The following is a 20,919-nucleotide window of genomic DNA, read 5'->3' on the forward strand; positions in this document are numbered from 1 at the left end:
GCAAAGGATTTTTTAAAGTTTATAAAAGTGCCCTATTCTCTACTTCCATTAAATTACAAACTTAGGACATCAAAAATGTAGGACCTAATATGGTATATTTCATTAAAGGTAAATTGCCTATGCTCTTGGACTTATTCATGTGCTTTCTTAAGGAAATAAGGCTCGTGTAATTGTTTTGCCTACTCACCTCCTCCTTCAGCTTCCCTTACAGCTTCACCCTCCTGATTGTTGAAGCCTTCAGGCAATTTCAATGAAAGGTGATGTTGGAGCAGAGAGGATGGCTCTGAAAGCTGCATGAAAATCAGCAGCTCGGAAAAGGTGAGAAAGCTGGTGTCCTGCTTGAGAGCCCGGCAGGTGGAGTTCAGCCTGGGCCATCTGGCCATCCAGCACTCGAATTACATCAACTAGCTCATACCTGGGACTGCACAAGGGTGTGAGGCAGCTGAAGGTGTTGCTGTGGGTGATGGAAGCAGTAGGAGGAGTTTGAAACATTGGAAAGACTTGTTAGACACTATATAAGCTGTAGAACTTGTCTAAAATAAAATTGTGTTTGTATTGGAAGGTTAACATTTCATGATTTGGAAAAGTTTTATTCAAAAAATGGGAAAATTTAGAGGTATTTTAGAATAGAAGCCTGGGGGATGTATCCTTCACTTGCTTAAGATGCACCTAAAGGCAGTGAAATAGGTCCCTAAAGTCTGTAGAAATAAGATGTTTGTTCCCTAAGTTAATTAAACTTTTAATTTTTGTTTGCATGGCAGGAAAAAAAAGAGTTTGTTCCAAATTATCTAAAAATATTTAAAATCAATTGTTTGAGTTCTATCAGGACCAACTGTGGCTGGTTGGTCAAGATGGCAAAAAGACACCCAAAATTATTCTTATTATGCTGCAGCCAAAGCAGGCTGTGCTTGGCGTTTGGAAAGAAAAGAAGGAATGACAAATACTGCCCTGAAACTGAGATGAGAAAATTAAAAGGGAATGAAAGAATTGTAGCTGATCAATATTTTATAGAGGTACAATTATTCTGCTCCTTGTTCATCTGCTTGCACAGCGAAGACTGTATTGCTAGAGACACTCCAGGGTAGTTAGGAACTGCATGGGATGGAAGTTTCTGATAAATAATTTATGAATAGAAGTGGGATTCTTAACTATCTCCACCCTAGAGTGAACATACTCCTATAATACACCTCATTTTTGCCATTAATGAGAAGACTATTTACATAAAATGTACATGTACTAAATAGATCTATAGAACTGGACCAACAAGAGGCGCCTCACAGGTTTCGAAATGAATGCTGAAAAAAACCCCAATTTCAGTATGCAATCATCTCTATTAGCTGGGCATCATAGGGTAGAGTAAACCAGAATATAGAAAACATAGAAAATGGGGTGCTTATGTGGCAAAGAATTCTCCCAGACCTATCTAAACACAAGGCAAAGGTTATTGCTGGTAATCAGTGTACCCAAATTCATGGTGATGTGTGTAGCTGCAAACACAAACTGTTTTCATGAGCAGTCCAGTTCAAATTTTTTGTGAATGTCCATTGCCAATAATGGGAGCATTGCCTGGTGCACATGAAACCATGAAAGGGGAAGCCTAAATGCAGAAGCATGTTAAATGCCTGTATGTTAGTGCCAGATAAATACTTCAGTTGGACAATCTTAGAATAGTTCATAGCCCTGTAGATTTTACAAAAGTGAATTACAGAGACTGCAGCTGTCAGGAGCAGCTGAGCTGGTGCAGTGCATGGCTCAGCTGTAAGGATAAACAAGGGCACACTACATTCAGCAGTGTTCCAGGGAAATGTTGTTACACCAGGAAAGCCACTGTAAAAATATAGAATTATAGTCACTCTGTTGAAATAAATATTTAAGAATTTGCTGAAAGAGTTAATAGCCACTGAAACCAGAGAGTTGATTTAATTGATGACAACAATCAAGTGCTTTTCATCTTGGTGGCCCATTAACAATGGCCGTTTATTTAGCCTTTGTGCTTGAGTGTGGCCTAGTGCGACCTGAATTGAAGAGTCTTTCATTTGTGTTGCAAAGCAGTCAAGGCCGTATGATGGGGCTAAGGGTGGCATTACAACAAGGAGGTTTTGCAAGTAATTGGAACAGTGTGTTAGGGGCGTGGGGAAGAGCAAAGCAGTTACTGGTGGAGCACTTAAACCTAGCTGCATTTCTGTAGCTCTAATATGCAGTTTGAGGATGTAAAATAAATCCTTGGCTTGTTAACATTTGTATGTGAATTAGGACGCAGTACTTGGCTTCTCCACATCCAGAAGTGCTGCACTGCCGCTGCTTCTATTTGTTTCAGTCCTCTTACATGAATTGCGCTAGGCAGATTCCTAGCAAGTGATTTTGGTGCCCTGTGTTGCCTACAGACCGAACGCACAAGGCAGGCAAAGAACTGGGTGAATGTTTGACACAGTTTGCAAATGCAAAGTAAGGCACAGGGTAGTTTAGCGACTTGCTCACCCTCTCACCCATATGCTGTGGTACATCTGGTTTTGAAGAAAGATATCCCAAGACTCAAGTTAGTATCTTAACCAAAAAAAAAAAAAAATCTTGTTCAAATATTCCTGACCGTGTCAAAATAAAAACGATTGCAGCATAAACATGTCTGTCTCTTTCAGCTTAACCAGTGCAAAGATCCCAGCTGGTGCAGAGTAGAGCAGTCCACTAGGTTCCTGAAGTGAGATGGTTTAAATAGATTTCCCTCTATTCTGCATTGCATTTGACTTTTTCTGCCTCAGGGTAGAACTCAAATGTCTAAGTTAATCTGTAAAGCATAAATGGTCTTTCTCTTCCAACACTCTTAGAGTCAGTGCATAACTAGTGATTGGGCTGAACTGAGTTGCCCTAAAATTCCTCTGACATGGCAGCACATAAAGTGCTTCTCAGGCTTTTGCAGCAACAACCCAACTGTGTTTTCATAATATTTTAATCACTCCTGACCAATTAGAGAATATCTACAATAAAGAAGTAATGTAAAAAAAAATGTAGCATTTAATAATGTTCCATCAATAGTCAATGAACTCTGGCCATAGGCAAAATTATGGATTTCTGTTTTCCCTAACATTCACAAAGCCACAGTATCCATATTTGTCCTGGTGCAGTTTGTAGGAAGTCATCTTTTTACTCTGTTGAGTATCTACACGCTTTCAGAACACACTTCAGTGTATACCTTCCTTCTTAATCCTATACTTTGTGTGGTGCATAAATGGGGGAAGCATTTTTAACCTTGTATTTAGTTATGATGGCAAGAGTTAGTACCACCAGATGGCACAAACAGTTTCAGTTTAGAAGTGTTTATTTGCCCTTGCAATGAACATAGAATGAGCAATTAAAACCAAACCTTTCCATTAGTATGAAAAGTTAAGAAATTAGTCATTTGGTTTAAAGTTTCTTCTGCAATGCCATCCTGTCTGTATTGCACAACTTGCATTCATATTACTAAGTTGGCTGAGTAATGAACATATTAAAAAGACAGAAGCAGAGATTGCCTTGAGTGATGCTAAATTTGATTTTTTTGGCCCAAGAATTCTTCACTGATTGCTTCTTAATACAGTAAACATCTTAAATATAATTTTAAAAAATGAAAACTGAGGCTCATACAAATGATTCCAATAAAATAATTACATTTTCTAACCTCATTTTAATAAAAACTGAGTATTATTTGCAAATTCTCATTAACCATCAGTGGGATCACTACACTGTAAAAGTTTGCAGTATTAAGTTGCAGGCTTATTTTTAAATTCAATGATAAATATTAAACTATACATTTTGAACTTCTGCAATGTCAGCTTAGCAGATATTCCAATGGAAATAGATCCTTAATTAGAAAATATTCTGGTTGAAAATGGAACCAAATTGGTGTCATCATTATGTTAACAGTGAAACAGGTTTGGTGATGAGATTAAGCTTTAGAGCAAAAGACCTCGTTTGAGAAAGTTCTAATTCTCTGCAAGGAGAGACTGGGAAGGAACTTGGAGATCAGCTTTAGCTGTTGCAGTTGAAATCAAATACTCTCTTAGCCAGATTTCTTCTTTCATCACTTTCAGGAGCCGTTGTGGCAGAGTGTATTGCTGCTCCTCTTGCTGGCAGCCATCAGCCGTTCTCAGTAACTTGACACAACTAAGCTGGAGACTGTTGCAGTTGTAAAGGCTGGAGTGATATAGGCTGCATTTCTCCTCTTCTCATTTCCTAAAGCTTTTTTTCTTCTGGATGCTTCTCTCCTCATTCAGGATTGCACAATGTACTTGTGACAACCACAGTTGCTGTTTACATGAAGATGGATTCTAGAAAAACACTCTTCTATTTCCAGATGGCTTCAGTATAATATGTTTTCTTTCAGATCTCATTCTTTCCTTCTCCTCAGGAGAATCCCCACAAAATGCATTCATCATTTACCAGTCTTTATTTCTTCTTCTTGCTTGTTCTGTTTTTGTCAGAAGGAAACTAAGTGTACTGGCACCCGAAACCTGTCAGCTTATGAGAGGCCAGCACTACATTCTTTGTAGTTCAACCAAGAACTTCAGACCACAATCTGGCAGTTCTCAAAGCAGTCTATAACAGTATCCTCACGTATCTGGGCTGTAGCAACACATTTCCCCATGAAGCTCTGAAACTTCATTTCTGCTATCCTCCAATCATGCACTACCTTGGACATATATTACCATATTACCTCGCATGCTTTAGAGATAATTGCAGCCTGTATGCTTTTTTCACTGCATAAATGCCACCAGAGGACAGCTGATTTTGACTAAGGCCATTTCAGCTTCTCCAGATACACATTCTTAACCCCCGCAAATACCTGATATTTCTGTTCTGCTCAACTTTTCTCTAAGTTTAATCTTTGTCCCTCCCACAGAAAATTACCATTGTAGGCACAAAAGCGTTACCAACTTGCATGCTTTCTGTGTTCATCCTTCTTTTCAAAGTCATTCTAGCCGTGTGTTAACCAAAAAAAAAAACCAACCCCCCCCAAAACAAAAAACAACCAAACCCCCAAACAAAACAAAAAAACCCGCCTAAACCTAACCAAAATTCAAAAGCTCCCATGCCTTTCCTCAAGAAAAAGCCTTTTCCTAAAGACGCAACTAGTTTCTTATGCGTGGACCATAAAGTGCTTACAACTTTCTTCCCAGGAAAAAAAACTTAAAGCGATCTTAATGGCTGGCCAGGAGAGCTGCAATGTCATTTGCGTAATTGTCCTCTGCTCAGCTGGAATTTGGAAGAATATCTGCAGTTACCTCTCATTGCTCAGGCTGCACTAGGGATTCATGGCTGCACAAAAGCTGCCTTTGCAATCGCTCTGGGATGCTTGTACATCCTTGAGGTTTTTAATCTTTCTTTCCACTATTATCGCATTTAGTTTGGCTGATACTAATAGACTCGGGAGTATTTGTTGACCTTATATACATGTTTTATTAATCAAACAATGCTGCAAGACAAAAATGATTGTGATTAGTGTGACAAAGAAACGGCATCTGCCTAATGCTCTGAGGATCAGTTTATCTTTGGTTGAAAAGAGATGGATTTCTCAGAAGTAAACCAGTGGACTAAGTTGTTTTTTTACAATCAACAGTGGACTATAGTGTGCTGCCAGTCCCTACTTCTAATGTTTGGGAAATTAGCTTTCAGACAGAAAATATTCAAGTGAAAAAATGTAACTACTATTGACTAGAACAGGGATGTTTCCTGTTTCAGAATGAAGGGTACTCAGCATCGCTGGCTAAAGTACAGATTTAAGAATATGCAATGGGCCAGACAGAGAATTTGGTCTGGTTTTGTGGTTGCTGCTCTGTAAACCGATTTTAGCACTGCAGTCCCTTTTGCTCCCAGCAGATAAATGGACCCTGTACCGCCAGGCAGAACCGAAGCCAAATTTGGTTTTCCAAAACGTACTCAATTCTCCCTTCCAGCCTGCGTCCTGCACCACTGCTCGGCAGCGAGATGCACAAAGAGCGAAGGCGATAACAAAGCACAACCCGGGTAATTAGGTCAGAGCCGAGCCGGGCGCGATGCGGCCACTGCAGTCCTCCTCCTTCTCCAGAACGTGGAAGCCCCCCGCTCCGCTCCTGCCGGGCACCGCAGCTCTCGCCGCTGCTGGAGCGGCCCTTGAGCCGAGCAGCAACCCCAACCCCACGCAGCAGCCCCGACGCCGGACCGGGGCTGAGGCTCGCCCCGGGCTCCCAGAGGGGCTAAGCGCCTCCCCTCGCCCCCTCTCCCCCCGCCCCTCCGCCAGCCCTGCCCCGCCGCCCGGCACCGCCGCTGCTGCCGCGCCGGCCCTGAGCGCTCCCTGCGCCGCCGCTCCGCTCCCGCTCCTGCTCGGCCCGGCCGGGCGGGGACTTGGCAGGAACTCCCGGGGAGAGAGCGAGAGTGCCTGCCCCCGCCACTGCTCCGCTGTGGCTTTTGGGTGGAGGAGGAGGAAGGTCTGGGCTCGGCCGAGGAGCAGGAGCCGCCGCCACCACCGGAGAGGAAGAGGCAGGAGGGAGAGAGAGAGACGGAGAGGCGGCTGGAGCCCCCCAAAGTACCCCCCCATCCCTGCACTGCAGGCTACATTTCCAGCTTCATGGGCAAAGTGTGGAAACAGCAGATGTACCCCCAGTACACCACCTACTACTACCCCCAGTATCTGCAGGCGAAGGTAGGGTCCGGCACGCCGGGCGGCGCGGCGCGTCTGGGGCTGGCCCCGCTCCGGGCGGCCGGCCAGGGCCGAACCCGGGCGGGGGCTCCGCGGCTGGGGCACGGCCCGCGGGAGGCGGTCAGGTTGCACCGGGGGACGGAGACAGGAAAGAGCCGGCAGCCCCTTCCTGCCGCCCGCCGCCGCCCCGGGAAAGCCTCCGGGAGCCCTCGCCGGGCTCCCACCCCTTCCCCTCGCTCCCGACCGTGCCATCTCCGACCTGACTCCTTCCCTCTCGCCTTCCCCCTCCTGCCGGCGGTCCCTCCTCTTCCCCGGGGCTCTCCGCGTGTCTCCTCCTTCCCAACCACGTCCTCGGCCACCCCGCCACAGAGTGGAGCGCTGCGGGCCCCGCTCCCGCTGCCTTCGCCCAGTGCAGCCCCTGGAACGCAGGGAGAGGAGCCGAAGTTCAGGCGGCAGGGCCCGGCTGGGTCTGCCATGGCTGTCCTTCAGCCACCCTGGGGCGGGGGTGCTGTGACATCCCGAGGGGTGGCAGGGCATGCTTGCTGCTGCGATGGGGATGGCTGTAATTCCAATCAAATACGGGCACTGGGGAAGCTGCTGGACTCGGGTGGATACTCATTGTCTGTGGAGTTGGACCTTTGTGAGCTGCCACCTCGCAGTTTTCGAACTGGATTAAAAAACGCATTAAGGGTCCAGCTCCTGATGGTTAATGTTGTACGCGGGTAGGCGGTGTTTGCAGGAATATTGATGTTAGCAGTTCTTGTGGTGGTGGATCTCCACCTTTTTTTCCTTTCTCCTTCAAGTCTGTAAGGGCAGCCAGCCCCACTGCTCTAGAAGCATCATGCTGCAAACTGGCAGATGCAGAGGTGGTTGCATCAGCTGTCTGGAACATTTAGCATAAGCCTTTCCAACCACCAGTGTCACTCCTCACAAATCAAAACAGACCCATATGAGGCTTCAATGTGTGAACTTTTTTTAGAGGTTATAACCGTGGTGTGGGGTTTGGTTGTGATTTTTTTTTTCCCTGTTGAAGCGTCTTGCCTTTTTGGCAGTGACAGGACAAGAATTCCCTTCCCTTTATCTGCACACTTGATACGCTCTTCTTTTTATTGTGTTTATGTTACTGTATTGTGAAACGTATTTTATACTGCTTGGCTGAAAAATAAATTCAGTTTGACAGTCATGAGACGTTTTACAAGGCAGCAATGAGGAGGCTTTGAAATGTGCGTTCACATATACAGAAATTGATAGAAATGTGATGAAGGTCTTTAGGTGATTTGAAATTACTAATCTCTTAAATGTCTAATCAACATCAGGCTAAATAGTACAGACTATAGCCATTTAAAGATTGTGCTGCAAAGTAATCACTTCAGTACTGTTTACATATATATTTTGAATGCATCATTTTGAAGAAAGGTAGAATACCTAAAGGACAGCCTTTTGCATCACTTAGCTTTGTGACTATATAAATATTTTCAAATGAAACAAATGTCTTTATTCAGCAGCTTTTACCTTCATGGTTTTGTGTGGCAATAGTAAGTTACAAACCAAGTACATAACATGGAATATATACAAAGCAATGTCATTTGGCTGTTTTGACCTGTAAATAATTGAAGAGGGAGATAAACTGTAATAGCTTACAGTAGTTAGTAGAGAATGATCCTAGAAATCCATGATCCTATGAGAAAACATGGTGGACCATCTTTTGAAAATGTTTCCTGTACAGATAATTTAATATTGATTTGTATTACAGTCAATGACATCTTCAAAGCGTCTTGTAGTCTTTGCTATAAAATTATACAGCCTGAAATTACATTGCTCTGTTTCAGCAGAGAGAACACACAGCCATTTGACGTACACCCATGAAATGAAATATCTGGGATCCAGTGGAAGTTTCCTGTTTTCATAGATCTTGATTTTATAAAAGAAATAAACGAAAAAAAGGTGTCTCCTTGGTATAGATAAAAGGACCGGTAATTGTAAGTTTTGATATTCAAGTATGCAGAGTCCAGTAATACAAGCAATCTTCTCCCTTTGGATCCTCTCTGAACATGTAGAAATATTAATTTAATTCATAATTTTCAGCTGTTCTATTCTTTGAGCCCTAAAACAGCCTCTTGTCCACTACATGAACTATTTCAGTGATTCTGGAGAAATCTTTGTTTTTTATTAAAGACAAATGATGATAGAATTGAATAGCCTTTGCTGAATGAATGATGGGTAATGGTACGTGATTATGCTGGGGGAGGTAGGAGATTTTGAAACTAGAAGTTTTGCTTCTTATTTAAATAACGATGGAAAATCTGCTGACTAATAAACTGCAAATCAATAATTAGGAGGTGACAGGAATTGCTTGAAGATGGAGTTTTTTCTGTGGAGAGCTCAAAAATACTCATTAGAAATTGCATACATTCCTAATGGTTCTTTAGGTTAAAATGTTGATGTGGTCAACTATTTTAATTGCTACAAATATGTTATAGATTATAAAAACAGATTTGTGTTTGACTGTTATGATCTCACAGTCTTATTTATGAAGTATTCAAGCTGGTTCAGTGATATATTCTGGGAGGAAATATAAACATTTGCTGTGATTCAGCACCTCCCTCCCCCTAGTCTTAGGGAGCTCAGCATCAAAAGGGATTAGTGAAACCGTGGACTTAAATTAAATGAACAAAATTAACATTGGAAGAAGGTGTAAGGCTTTTAATATGAAAATCATTATGGAAATGAAAATAGTTTGAAATGGCTTTAAGTTGAAGCTTGTAAAACCTTCATTTTTGGGACTGCCACAATTTTTACTCTGGCAAATTATATGTTTGACATATCTGTAAAATTTTTGTGTCTTCTAATGAATGTATGTTTTATTACAGTTCCTATATTGCAGCATTTATGGCTTGCCAGAGAGCATAAAAAATATTTTCCAAGTTTAATGGATATTTCTAATGGTTTAGGTACTTTTTAAACAATATTTCTGTAACATTTGCTTTGCAAATTTCAACTCAGTTGTATTTCATTTTCGTACTTAATGTTTTACTTGTAATTGAGAGATTCTGTATTTCAACATTTTGGAAAATTATGTTTGTTAAGAGTGTATGTGTTTTAGTAATGCTTAAAGGCCTGTCTGCCCAGGAATAAAACCTGACTGTGCCAGGCAGAGTATTTTAAAGTTTAACAAGACAAAGTACACATAAACAAATACAAATGTATATAGACATCTCTAGGCCACAATTTGCTTTGGTCAAATAAGAAATAAAAGTGAATCCATGCTTTGTTTCCCTTTACCAAAATATCAAATGGAATTCAGGGTCACAATGCACACAACAGTTTACAAATAAATGGTGATAACTAGCTGTTTTACTGTTTTTTCCTTGGAGAATAATGTGACAATATGACTAGTTTCACTAACAGGCTTCTGTATCATAAAGGAAAGTTCTTTGTATAAGAGACAGTAGAAGATGGAAACATTTCCTATAGATAGCATAGTTTATCTGAAGTGCAAGCTTTTAATAATCATAGATAATACTTATGTGATACTTGAATTCTATTTATTTTGTATGGTATTAGGTAACAGCAACACAGAAGAAATTAAATCCTAGAATCTTGCTAAATTACCTTAGAGTGGGCCTTGAACTTCATAATTTGATAGCTACAAAACTGGTGCCCTGGCAGCTCTGAGAAAAGCTAATAGTTCTAGAAGTTTGCGTAGGTTTGTAGGCAGGACTGTAGATTGATATAAACTGTAGTGAGCAGGCAGATTCTGTCTGCCATGTCAAAAACTGGTTTTCAGGCTGTTCAGTGCAAACTTTAAAATGGGAACACTTAATTTTTATCCAAACCTGTTGATGGTAGAGTAAGAACAAAACACATATGAAACTTTATTATTAGGAGACACTGGATAATTTGCAGTTAAGTGTCAATTTATGCAGTTAATAGACTGATGTAGAACCTTCTGCTTTAGATGCTTCTAAAGCAGAGGAGGTTGGACCTGCTAATTGTTTGCCGCTAATGTATACCTTGGCACTGCATTCTGTACCAAGCACAGGTCTGTCACCCTTTAAAAAGTTTTACTAGCTTATGAGCTGATTTTAATCAGCATAAATGATTACTAATCAGTTTAGATTTGTTCTGTATGCACTATGACTGCAAAATCTGTACATAGTAAAAGACAAGTTTACAGTAAGACAGTGCACATGTTTATAAGGTTGGATAGAAATAATTTGCACATTCTGTATTCTTGGAAGTTATATTAATTATCCATAATTGTGATCTCTCTGGTTCTTGACTTGACTTAAAAATCCATTAAAAAGAAAAGAAAAAAGCACAGATTAGCTGCAAGCAAACTTTTTGTCTCCACACAGTTACCTGATCCTGTTAGCCTCCTCAGCCTCTTGAATGTGTTCTCTCCCATTCCAACCAGGCTGGGATTTTATTGTGCAACTACCTGAAGAATTCTTTCAAAAAAATGTACTATATTGTGGAAAGAAAAGAATTGTAAAATTTATCCATTTTAAGAAAAACTTGAGAGGCCTGGTGGTAAGGTAATCCCTCCAGTTCTATAAAATGTACATCCCAGGGGATGTAAAATAGGGAGAAATGAAGAGTGTTACCTAGAAAGAGCATTTTCTCTTTTTCCAAACATCCCAGTCCAAAACTGGGAGTGTCTGTTTACATCCATCCATCAGACAGACCACTGGTCACAGTGATTGTTCTGTGTAGTTGTTCCAGCTAGCTTGTTTTGTGAGGGACATCTCTATCCTTGTCCCAGTTATAGCTACTTTTAAAGTTTGGTTCAGGTGGCTTGCTATGAACTAGAAATATGCCCTTCAGAAAGTATTTCTAGAAACTCTTGCTGGAATAATTCTTAAATGTGCAAAAGCCTTTCTGGAAACGGGTTGAGCAAAGTTCATACAAAGCTCTGCAAATATCTGTCCTCCTTGTGTGGAATTACTCCAGTTTTGAACTATTCTGTTGCAGAGCCTTCATGAGAATTAATGTCAGATTAGCCACCAGGGCAAATATGCATTAGAAGCAGGATATAACCAGACATATTGTTAATAGTAGTGACTTCAGGAAGGCTTAAACCGAGATATTCCATGCTGGGAGCACTGCACTGTTTGGTGGTGTCAAGAAGGATGTATGTTAATGTATCGTGTACATTATGGTGGTGTCAAGAAGGATGTATGTTAATGTACAATAATGTACATTATTGTAACTGTTTAAATAACTCTGATAAAGAAACATGAAATGTAGAAACACTTCACAACATCATCATCTTGAAGACTGTCCTCATTGAAGTCAACATGCCTTTGTTTCCAGATAAGCAACATGTACTATAATGTTGATTTATGCTTGGATTATGCCGACCATGCTTAATTTGGGGGGGATCTGAAATGACATGATGGTCATAATCTTCACTTCAGAGGAGCAAAAGTTAGGGAGTGCTTATAAATTGTGTGATCAGGGCTGGAATCAAGGAGAAGTAGCAATGGCATCCATAATGTGCTTATTTTGTATTTTTTTCCTAGGGAGTCTTTTAAAGAGAGTTATAAAAATGCCGCGACTTTCCTCCCTTAATCCAACCTCTGTAGAGAGAGCAATGGTATAAATATACATGCACTAGAGGCTGATTTTGCAAATGACAGAGTAAAAAATATTTCCTCCGCCAAATTAATGGTAGAAATTACAGGTTCTTTTTAGCTTTGTAATTTCTAGAAGTTTGAGACTAAACTCATCCCTAGAGTTCACTGTGCTTGATGCTTAATTTGATACTGTGTGATTGGCGTCATTTAAGAATGTCAATAAAATCTTGGTCCCTCTCCTTGATTCTGTAGTAACTTTACTGCAGACATGAGCAGATCCTGAGTGTGATGGTCTTAAGGGACTGACTTTTACAAAAAAAGTGATAAATCAATATATGACTTGAAATAGACTTGAAACATTTATTCAGTGCTTTTTTTCTTTTGTGTTTGATTGTTACCCCCAGGCACCTGGTTTGTTCCAGAGCCATGTCTGTGAAGTTTATATCCAATAGGTAGACAACAGCTGCAAAAGCCCAGAATTATACAGTCTATCTGATTTGTACTAGTGTGTTTTCTACTAGTGACTTCAACACAGGATCCCAAGGCACTCATGAAAGGTGTGCAATAAGTTTGTAGAGGGAGAAGTTAATTTTCTTTGAATAAAATAGTTCTTTAAAGTAGGTTTGTTTTTTTTTCAAAACTCAGGTGAAACTCTTTATAATGACTGTATTCTTTTCTCATTCTTTTAAACCACAGTTGAGCATGATGTTTAGATTCGTAAACTTATTTGTAAAGGGAACCCTATACTTCAAAACACTTGGCTTCTAGTTAGAGTATAAACCTTTAGGTCTCAGTCTTAAGGATGAAATTTCCTGAGAGCAATTTCTAAGCTTCCACCTAGTGTTGAAGGAACAAAGAAAAGGTAGGCAATGAAGAATAATACAGTGTAGTAAAGCATTGTTTTCTAAACTTATTATTCTATAAAACAATATCTTTAAGAAACATCTATTTAGGATATACATCAAAAAACCCAACTTGGACATGATTTTTCAGCTGCTTTAAAGTCCAAGCAACAGTTTGAGCTATGAATGTTGATAGCAGATGCATCACTCTTACTCAGAAAGGTAATTGATGCTGCTAATCCTGATGAAGGACACTTGATTGTGGTAGTAGTAAAGAAGTTTGAACAAAGGTGTAGTAGTAAATAGGAAATTATAGCTTGGTACAGATACATATTTCAGTTTCAGTCTTCCATAATCAAGAGTGAATAACAATGGTTTTAAAAATAAATTGTTTTTCATTAAATTATGCTTTTGGTTTGAGAAATAGTCTCTTGAAGAGATATGCTTAGATTTAGCTAAAATTATATACTTATTTTCCTTGTATTATATAGACTTTTTGCGGCCTGTGCAAAGTAGCGATCACAACTATTTCTACTGGAAAAACTCCTGCTTTGCTAAAAAAGTGAAAAATATTGGAAAAGCATGCTGATAAAAATCTTTTCTACCTGAGTTTAATTCATTTCAGTCAAAACTGACACTCAGATTCAGGTCATATATACTGTGGCTAATAGGTGATAATTATTATCTGACTTCCTGCATCTTCTTAGTCTTCCTCAGCTGAATATACTGATATCTGCATTTAAATGCAATTTCAGTAAGTTCTAGGATGAATTATGTTATCTCAGAATTGAGGAAGACAACGAGTTTGGACCTGAGTATAACCAGGTACCATGACTCACTTGTTTCATGGTGGCTTTTAAGCGCTGTGCTTTTGTTCATGGTCTGAGGTCTTAAGAGCACATTTAGTCTCAGTTGCTCTGACTTGATGAAAACATTTCAAAATATATTTAAGCTAAATTTCTGAAATCTCAGCACGCACATAAGGCCTATGAAAAGTACTTCAAAATCGTTCCAGGTAGATAAGCAGAGCTTACTGATACAAAATGGAACTCAAAATGTTTGGTGTGACTCTTGTGCATGGAGAGGAAAGTATTGATCTTTTGTAGGGAGATAGAGTGAACGGGCTTCACTTTGTGGATTTTACAACAGGTTAAGAACTGAATTCCCTTGCTTGTCTCTTGGCAACACACACTGACACAATTTCTACAGCAGTTTATAGGCTGTGGTAGTATCTGTGACCTCTTCCATCCCTCAGGCCATAGCTACATAATCACTTTAATTTTACATAACTATGCGCAGCAGCCAAAAAGGACAATCTTGTCTTCCCCCATTGCTCCCAGCAACCCATTCCTCTCCCTTCCCCTGTGTTGGCACAAGCATTTGTATGATCTGTCAGTGAGCTGAATCAAGAAACCAGTCTGGCTGAAAACTAACCCCAACCCCCCCACCTGCAATACATTTTTACAGTGGAGCAACTAATGTGATACTTAAGGAGTTTGAGATTTACATGGTTATGGTTAAAGTTGTCTCTGAGAGAAGTACATCCTCATAGGCCTCGCTTTCGTCCAACAAAGTGGTGTTGTGTAGCTTTTCTGAATAAAAGGTTTTCTGGGGCCTTGGCCCACAGACCTCTTAGGTTACCAAAATCTGTTGATTTCACATATATGCTGATAACTGTTAACATAATTTTTCTATGACTTTATCTTTTCTTTTACTGTTTTAAATTGTGTAAGATGTTCGTTCACTAAGTCTGTGCTAAGGGACAGACCCATTTGAGTCTGTCTTTCATTCTTAGGACCAATGATTGTGGAAGTAAGTGTGAAATAATTTGCTGAGAGGGCTTAAGTCAGGTATAGGCCTGGGAGGAAAGAAAGAATCAAATGTAAATGGAACTTCCAGAGGCCTTGTAGCATAGTGTTACAACCAACTTTCCATTTTCAGCACAATGCAACATTGATATTTTATTTCATTCTGGGGAAAGAGGGGAGAAGCCTGGCACTTCAAATTAGCAGCAGTTGCAGAATTAAGACAAGGGTGTTAGTGACTCATTTGGAAAAGTACTAGCTAAAACATTCTGTCTCCTAGAAAAAACATTAAAGAGGGGTTTATGATACAAACTTTGAATTTCGTGAATAGTGTCCCTCTGGTTTCCTCAGGGTAACTTTCCTGGTTAGTGACCGTTGGCATTTGACAATGGCACATTAAAGTGAGGAGAATAAACAGGGACATTTTGGAGGGGGAAACATCTCTCTTAACAGGGTCAAAGACTTCAGAGTGCCTCCTTCTTCTTTTGACCCAGTCATTTAGCCAAAAATTCAGATTCTTATTGTTTCAGGTAGGTGGAAAAAAGGGCTATATTTAGTAGTTTCTTTGATGCATCTGAATTATTGACAAAGAGTAGTCAAACTCCAGTTTCCTTGAACACAGGGATCCTGAATCATAGAAGCAGTTTCTTTGTTCTCAGTCCCAAATTCCTTTCCCCAATTCACTATTCTCACTGCTCAGGCCTTTTACTGGATCGTATACTCATGTTTAGGTTGTACTCTACTCTTTCCACATCCGTATTTCAGTGACTTTTTTTCCTTTTCTGAGAAATATGTATATTTCCCAGTTTTATGCCCAGATCCTACAAACAGCTTTATTTAGCTTTAAGAAAAAAAGCCTAAGAGGAGGTCTAATTGCTCTCTAAATGTATGAAATGAGGATGTATAGACAAGGTGGAGCCAGACACTTATTGAAGATGCACAGGGATAATTCAGGTTGGTAGGATCGTCAGGAGCTCTCTAATTCGGTTTTCTGCTCAAATCAGGGTCATCTAGAAGATCAGACCAGGTTGCTTAGGCCATTATTTAGTCTGGCCTTGAAAGTCTCCAAGGATGGAGATGCACAGTCACTCTGCAATGTTCCAATACTAGCTATTCTAATAGTGAATTTTTTTTTCCCCTTATGTCCAGTCTGAACCTCTCTTGTTTTGACTTAGGCTCATTGACTTATTATCACACCATGCACCACTGTAAGAACCTGGCCCCTTCTCCTTGATAACCTCCTCAGAATTTTCCATTCTATAAATGGAAAGCTGCTATTAACTCCCACCAAAGCCTTCGCTTCTCCAGCCTGAACCAACCTAGCTTTTCACAGAGCATGTGATCCAGCCCCCAGCCCCACCCTCCACTGAACTCCCTCTGAGGGACAGCTTATCAGTGTCATTTACTGGGGGCCTAAAGCTGCGCGTGGTATTCTAGATGGAGCCCTTCAAATAGGGGGATAGTCACTTCCCTCACCCGAATGCAACCCAGGAGGAACACCTTACTGCCTGAGCATGCTGCTGACTTATGCTTGGCTTGCTGTCTGCCACAGCCCCCAGGTCTGTTCCAGCAGAGCTGCTCCTCATCCTGTCAGTTCCCAGCTGACGTCATTTCAAGGGACTCTTCCTTCACAGGTGCAGCATTCACTGTTCTTGTCTACAGAAGTAGTTGTTTTATCATAGAAGGGAGTAGGTAATAGGATGCAACACAATGGACACAAGTTGTGACATGAGAAATTTGTAATTAGAAATTAAGAAATTATTTTTTTTCACCATAAGAGTGGCCAAGAACCTGAACAGATGCTGAGAGATGTTCTGGAATCTCTTGGAGAGGGTAAAAAAACTCAATTGGACAAGGTCCCAAGCAACCTGTTGTACTTGAACCTGCTCTTGGAGGGCAGTTGGACTAGATGACCTCCAGTAATTCTTTCCAAACTAGTGTGTAATTCTGTAAGGTAGGCCCAGGTAGCTATCCATCAGCATAGGAGGCTCTGAAGAAACTGTTACTGCTCCTTTCATGTTCCATCATTGTAAGCTGTGCTATGGAATTTGGAAAGGAAAGATATAGAAGGAAATCCCTTTTTCTGTTTAACAGAACATGATTGTATAATGCATGTTATATATGCAAATGATATTTCAATAATTATAAATCATGCAAATTCCATATCCCATTTTAGCAAATATCTTATTTAAGCTGCTTAAAATATAAGGTTTTAGGTTTGTCTATTTGTTTTTCTCCTGGCAAAACATTATAGTGCTAAAAAATTAGGCTGTAAATTGTGACAGACTTGTATATGTTCTCATACCAAACCAGCTCTTTAGCCTGACATTTCTTGTTCCTGCATCAAATCTGAATGTGTTGATAAGTTTTTGTCTTGAACATGGATTAAGCAGACATTATTTGGAGGAACAGCAGAGTACTGAGGAAGGCAGTGTTCTGACTTTCTAGGAGAAAAAATGGGAAGAATTAGCATGTTCCTCTTACTTTTCACTGACAGTTTTGCTATATCTCACATGACTTTTCTTCCAAATTACAGTAAGTTCATCAGCTGCAGAAGCAATGGATACATGAAAGGCTTCCAAACCCACCCACCCAGCTTCTTTAGCCCGCTCTGCTTTTATTAGCACTTCTTTCCAGTGTCTTTTATATACTTACTCCCCCAGATTTTCTAAGGATTTTCAATGGCAGGTATAATAATAGGAACTCACATGTTCCCAAATCCTGAAGTTAATCTTAAAGATGCTGCTTCTACTAGATCTTAAAAAAAAATAAAATCACAGCCATGGTTGTCAGCCAGATTGATGATAAGAAAAACATGTAAAACCCAGCAAATGTCAGTTCATTTTTACACTGCTAACTAAATAATCTGATCATGGTTGTTCATTAATTCTGAAAATCAGGTTTCTTGTTAGGTGCCAGAATATATATTTAGGGACCCAGCACTGGATTAAGTTGGCCTTAAGATGACTTTCATAGCCAGGGAGTTGAAGAGACAGCAGTATTGTCACTCCAAGTTATTATCACAGAAAATAAATTGCCCAACTGAACACATCTTTATTTTCTCCTTTATCCTGGAATGTTTAGCTTGGTGGTGACTGGGCTATCTGAACATAAAAAAAAAGTGCAGCTTTTTACAAAAATATAGAATTGGGGGAAAAAAACCAAGATACATTTGTGCACTGGAGATGTTTTTGCTCTTAGGGGTTTTAAATGCTATTCTTGGGCTTTTGTTTAGTTGAGGGCCTGGGAGTAGGGGAGAGTGTTACCAGGCGTCTAACAGTTACATGCTAAATAGCCATGCTACTTTCTGGGAGAAATAGCAAAATACCATGGTAAAAATGAAAGGAGAATAACAGAAGTTTACTTTGCCATGTTGCCCCCAAAAGAGTCAGAAAAGCAACTATGCATATTTTATATTTGCTACCCGTTTTCTTCTTTTAAAATTGAAAGTGGAATTCTATGTCAGATGAATAATTGAATAATGAACAAATGAGTTATAGATACCTTTTTTTACTCACATGAAATATAATGGGTCATTTTCCATGCTTACTTACACTCTGTTCAGCTCTGTCAAGGTTAGTATAAATGGGTTCTCTTTACCGATATTTATATGAAGTTTAGAAAGGTTTATATGCTGAACAACGGAACTCCTGGCATTTCTGTGACACACCTTTTAAGAGTAGAAATTTATCTGAGTGTTGTCTTTCAAAATGTATTCCATCTTTCTCATTGATGGAAATTGTACTGATTTTGTCATCCAGGGAGGATGCTGCACATCCCAATGCTCTGGTGGTAATTGTATACACACATTTTTAAAAAGTGTTGGATATATAGTCTAGTTTAGATTTACCTACCAGTTGTTAGAAGATATCCACAGTTAATTCAATTTTCTTGATTGACTAGTTAGTGTTATCCTTTGGTCTTTGAAAGTGTGGTGTCTACTCTGCAAGACAGCCTGTGCTTCAAGTAATTTGGATATTGGGCAATCTAGTGAAGTATGGATGTGTGTGTATTATTTATAAAATATTTTGGCTTGCTGTCTATATAATGAAGGCATTCATGTGTAAAATGGGCCCTAGTTGTGATTTTTTTCATAAATTAAGACCTTAGTCCTTCTCTTGACACTGATACTGAGCTCCATGTGTTCTCTAATTTACATGTCCACAGAATTTAGTCTTTGCAGAAAAAATCATGCACCAGAATCTTACTTTTATGTCAAGCAATAATAAACATTATAGTATTAATTTTAGTATTTATTTCATTATAGCCTCCCATTTTTCAGTTTAAATGATCTGCAAAATCTCCAGACCATACCAGACAGCATATAGCTTTAAAGTAGAATTCTGGAGCCTCTAGATGCCTTGGAGACAGTGGAAAGAAGCCTTGCTGGTATCCAGGGTTGTATATAAGTTAGAGCAACTCTGGCTTGCCTAATTACTGGAGGATGTCAGGAGACTGAGCTGTGATTTCTGGGAGTAGAAAGCTGAGAGCTCTGTCTGGAAATGAAAACACATTTCACAGTTCTAGTGAGAATCTTTTGATAATTGATACTTATAGGAGTAGCATCTGGAAAAGAGGAAAGTCATGTGTCAGGATGCCATTGAGACAGCAACAGAGAAGTAGTCTGGGTTCTGCAATTTTATATAATATTGGATTCACCGAAGCAGCAGACACCTTTAGAAGAACTACCTGCTGTTAGTCCTTACTCCCACATTGAGACCCAGAGCACCTGGTCTTGAGAGTGGTGGGTTTGAACAGATAGAAATGGTTCCTTGGGACTGATCCAGTTTGCTTTCTCTGCCCCTGAGCATTGAGCTTATCTCTGAAAGTAGGTTAAATAGGCTGTTAAAAGCTGGCTATAGACCTGTCTCTTGAGCCTTATGTTGTCATTTGAGATAGGAAAAGAGGAAAAGGTAACTGAAAAGTACAAAGCCAGATGGAGGGAAAACTAATTTTGAAAGAGGCAAATTGCTGTAGAGAACAGATAAGGAAAAAGAATAAGTGAAAAGAGCAGAGAAGAGCAGAAGCCCAATTCAGTGGAGAGGCTGTGGCACGTGTGCCAGAACATGGCACAAGAAGACACCTCCAGCTGCCAGGCCATCCATGGGGAGTTGCATCTCCAACAAAAGGAGATTGAAGGCAGTATTCTGCAAGAACTCAGTTTGGGGACTGCTAAAGTTCAGCAAGAATGAAAGGTTATTTTTACAAAAACAATGGACAGATTTGGGGAACAGACAGGACCTCTGGGAAAGGCCTTGTTTTATACAGATTGTGAGAGGACAAAAGATGCTCATGGGGCAATTGTGGCAGTCATCTTTGCCTCTTAACTACTGCAGCCCTGTTGTGATAATGTAGATAAAGTTACAGAAGTAAACTGCTCAGAACTGAAGAGTTTGCCATTTCTTTTTACTTCTTGTAGATTGTACATCTGTTTTCTTATTACACTGAAACTAGAGTAAATGCAAGAACCTCCTGAACAGACTCTCAAGTGATGTGATGACATGCAATTCTTTTTGATATTTTATATGTTCAGGAATTCTCTTATCCTGATAGGTGTGGCATGAATCTGAATCAAAGAAAATATACAATATAACAAAGACTAAATGTAGTTAGTATCCACTTAGGAGCCAGAATATCACTATACTATATCACACACTGCTCCTGGCAAAAGTGGCTAAACAGAAAAGAAACCCAGAAGGCACCCATCTCAATATGAAAAATCAGAAGAATATGCTTGAGAAATAGAGCTCAGTTGAAATTATACAGTACATCAGCTAGAATGAAACTTAGAATTTATAGTGACTATTTTCATGTCTTTAAACTTCACACATAGAAAAACATGCTTTCTTACATTAAAGTTTTCATCATTCATTTGTGCTGTTTGTATTATGCCAGAACCCTTATGTGCCTGGTCATATGTCAGCTCAGAGGCTAAGGTCCATCCTACCAGCCTTGAGTGGGTTCTGTGTTTGGACTAGAAATAAGATTCCAGTCCAATTTGGTGAGCAGAGAAGTGAGCTTTAAGATCACTTTTAGGGAAAAGC

General features: G+C 39.8%; 1 protein-coding gene across 2 annotated transcripts in view; it reads left to right on the forward strand.

The window, feature by feature from the left end:
- The first annotated feature begins 6,373 nt into the window (after nucleotides 1-6,373).
- RBMS1 (RNA binding motif single stranded interacting protein 1) overlaps nucleotides 6,374-20,919 on the forward strand; it is a 151,949-nt gene continuing 137,403 nt past the window's right edge. For both annotated transcript variants that reach the window (XM_027678765.1, XM_027678766.1), the window contains exon 1: nucleotides 6,374-6,652. In XM_027678765.1, the coding sequence (XP_027534566.1) occupies nucleotides 6,578-6,652 (75 nt within the window). In that variant the 5' untranslated portion in view covers nucleotides 6,374-6,577. The remainder of the gene's footprint in view (nucleotides 6,653-20,919) is intronic.

The sequence above is a fragment of the Neopelma chrysocephalum genome, unplaced genomic scaffold, assembly GCF_003984885.1.
Source record: "Neopelma chrysocephalum unplaced genomic scaffold, ASM398488v2 Primary Assembly neopelma1_44, whole genome shotgun sequence".
Taxonomy (NCBI): Eukaryota; Metazoa; Chordata; class Aves; order Passeriformes; family Pipridae; genus Neopelma; species Neopelma chrysocephalum.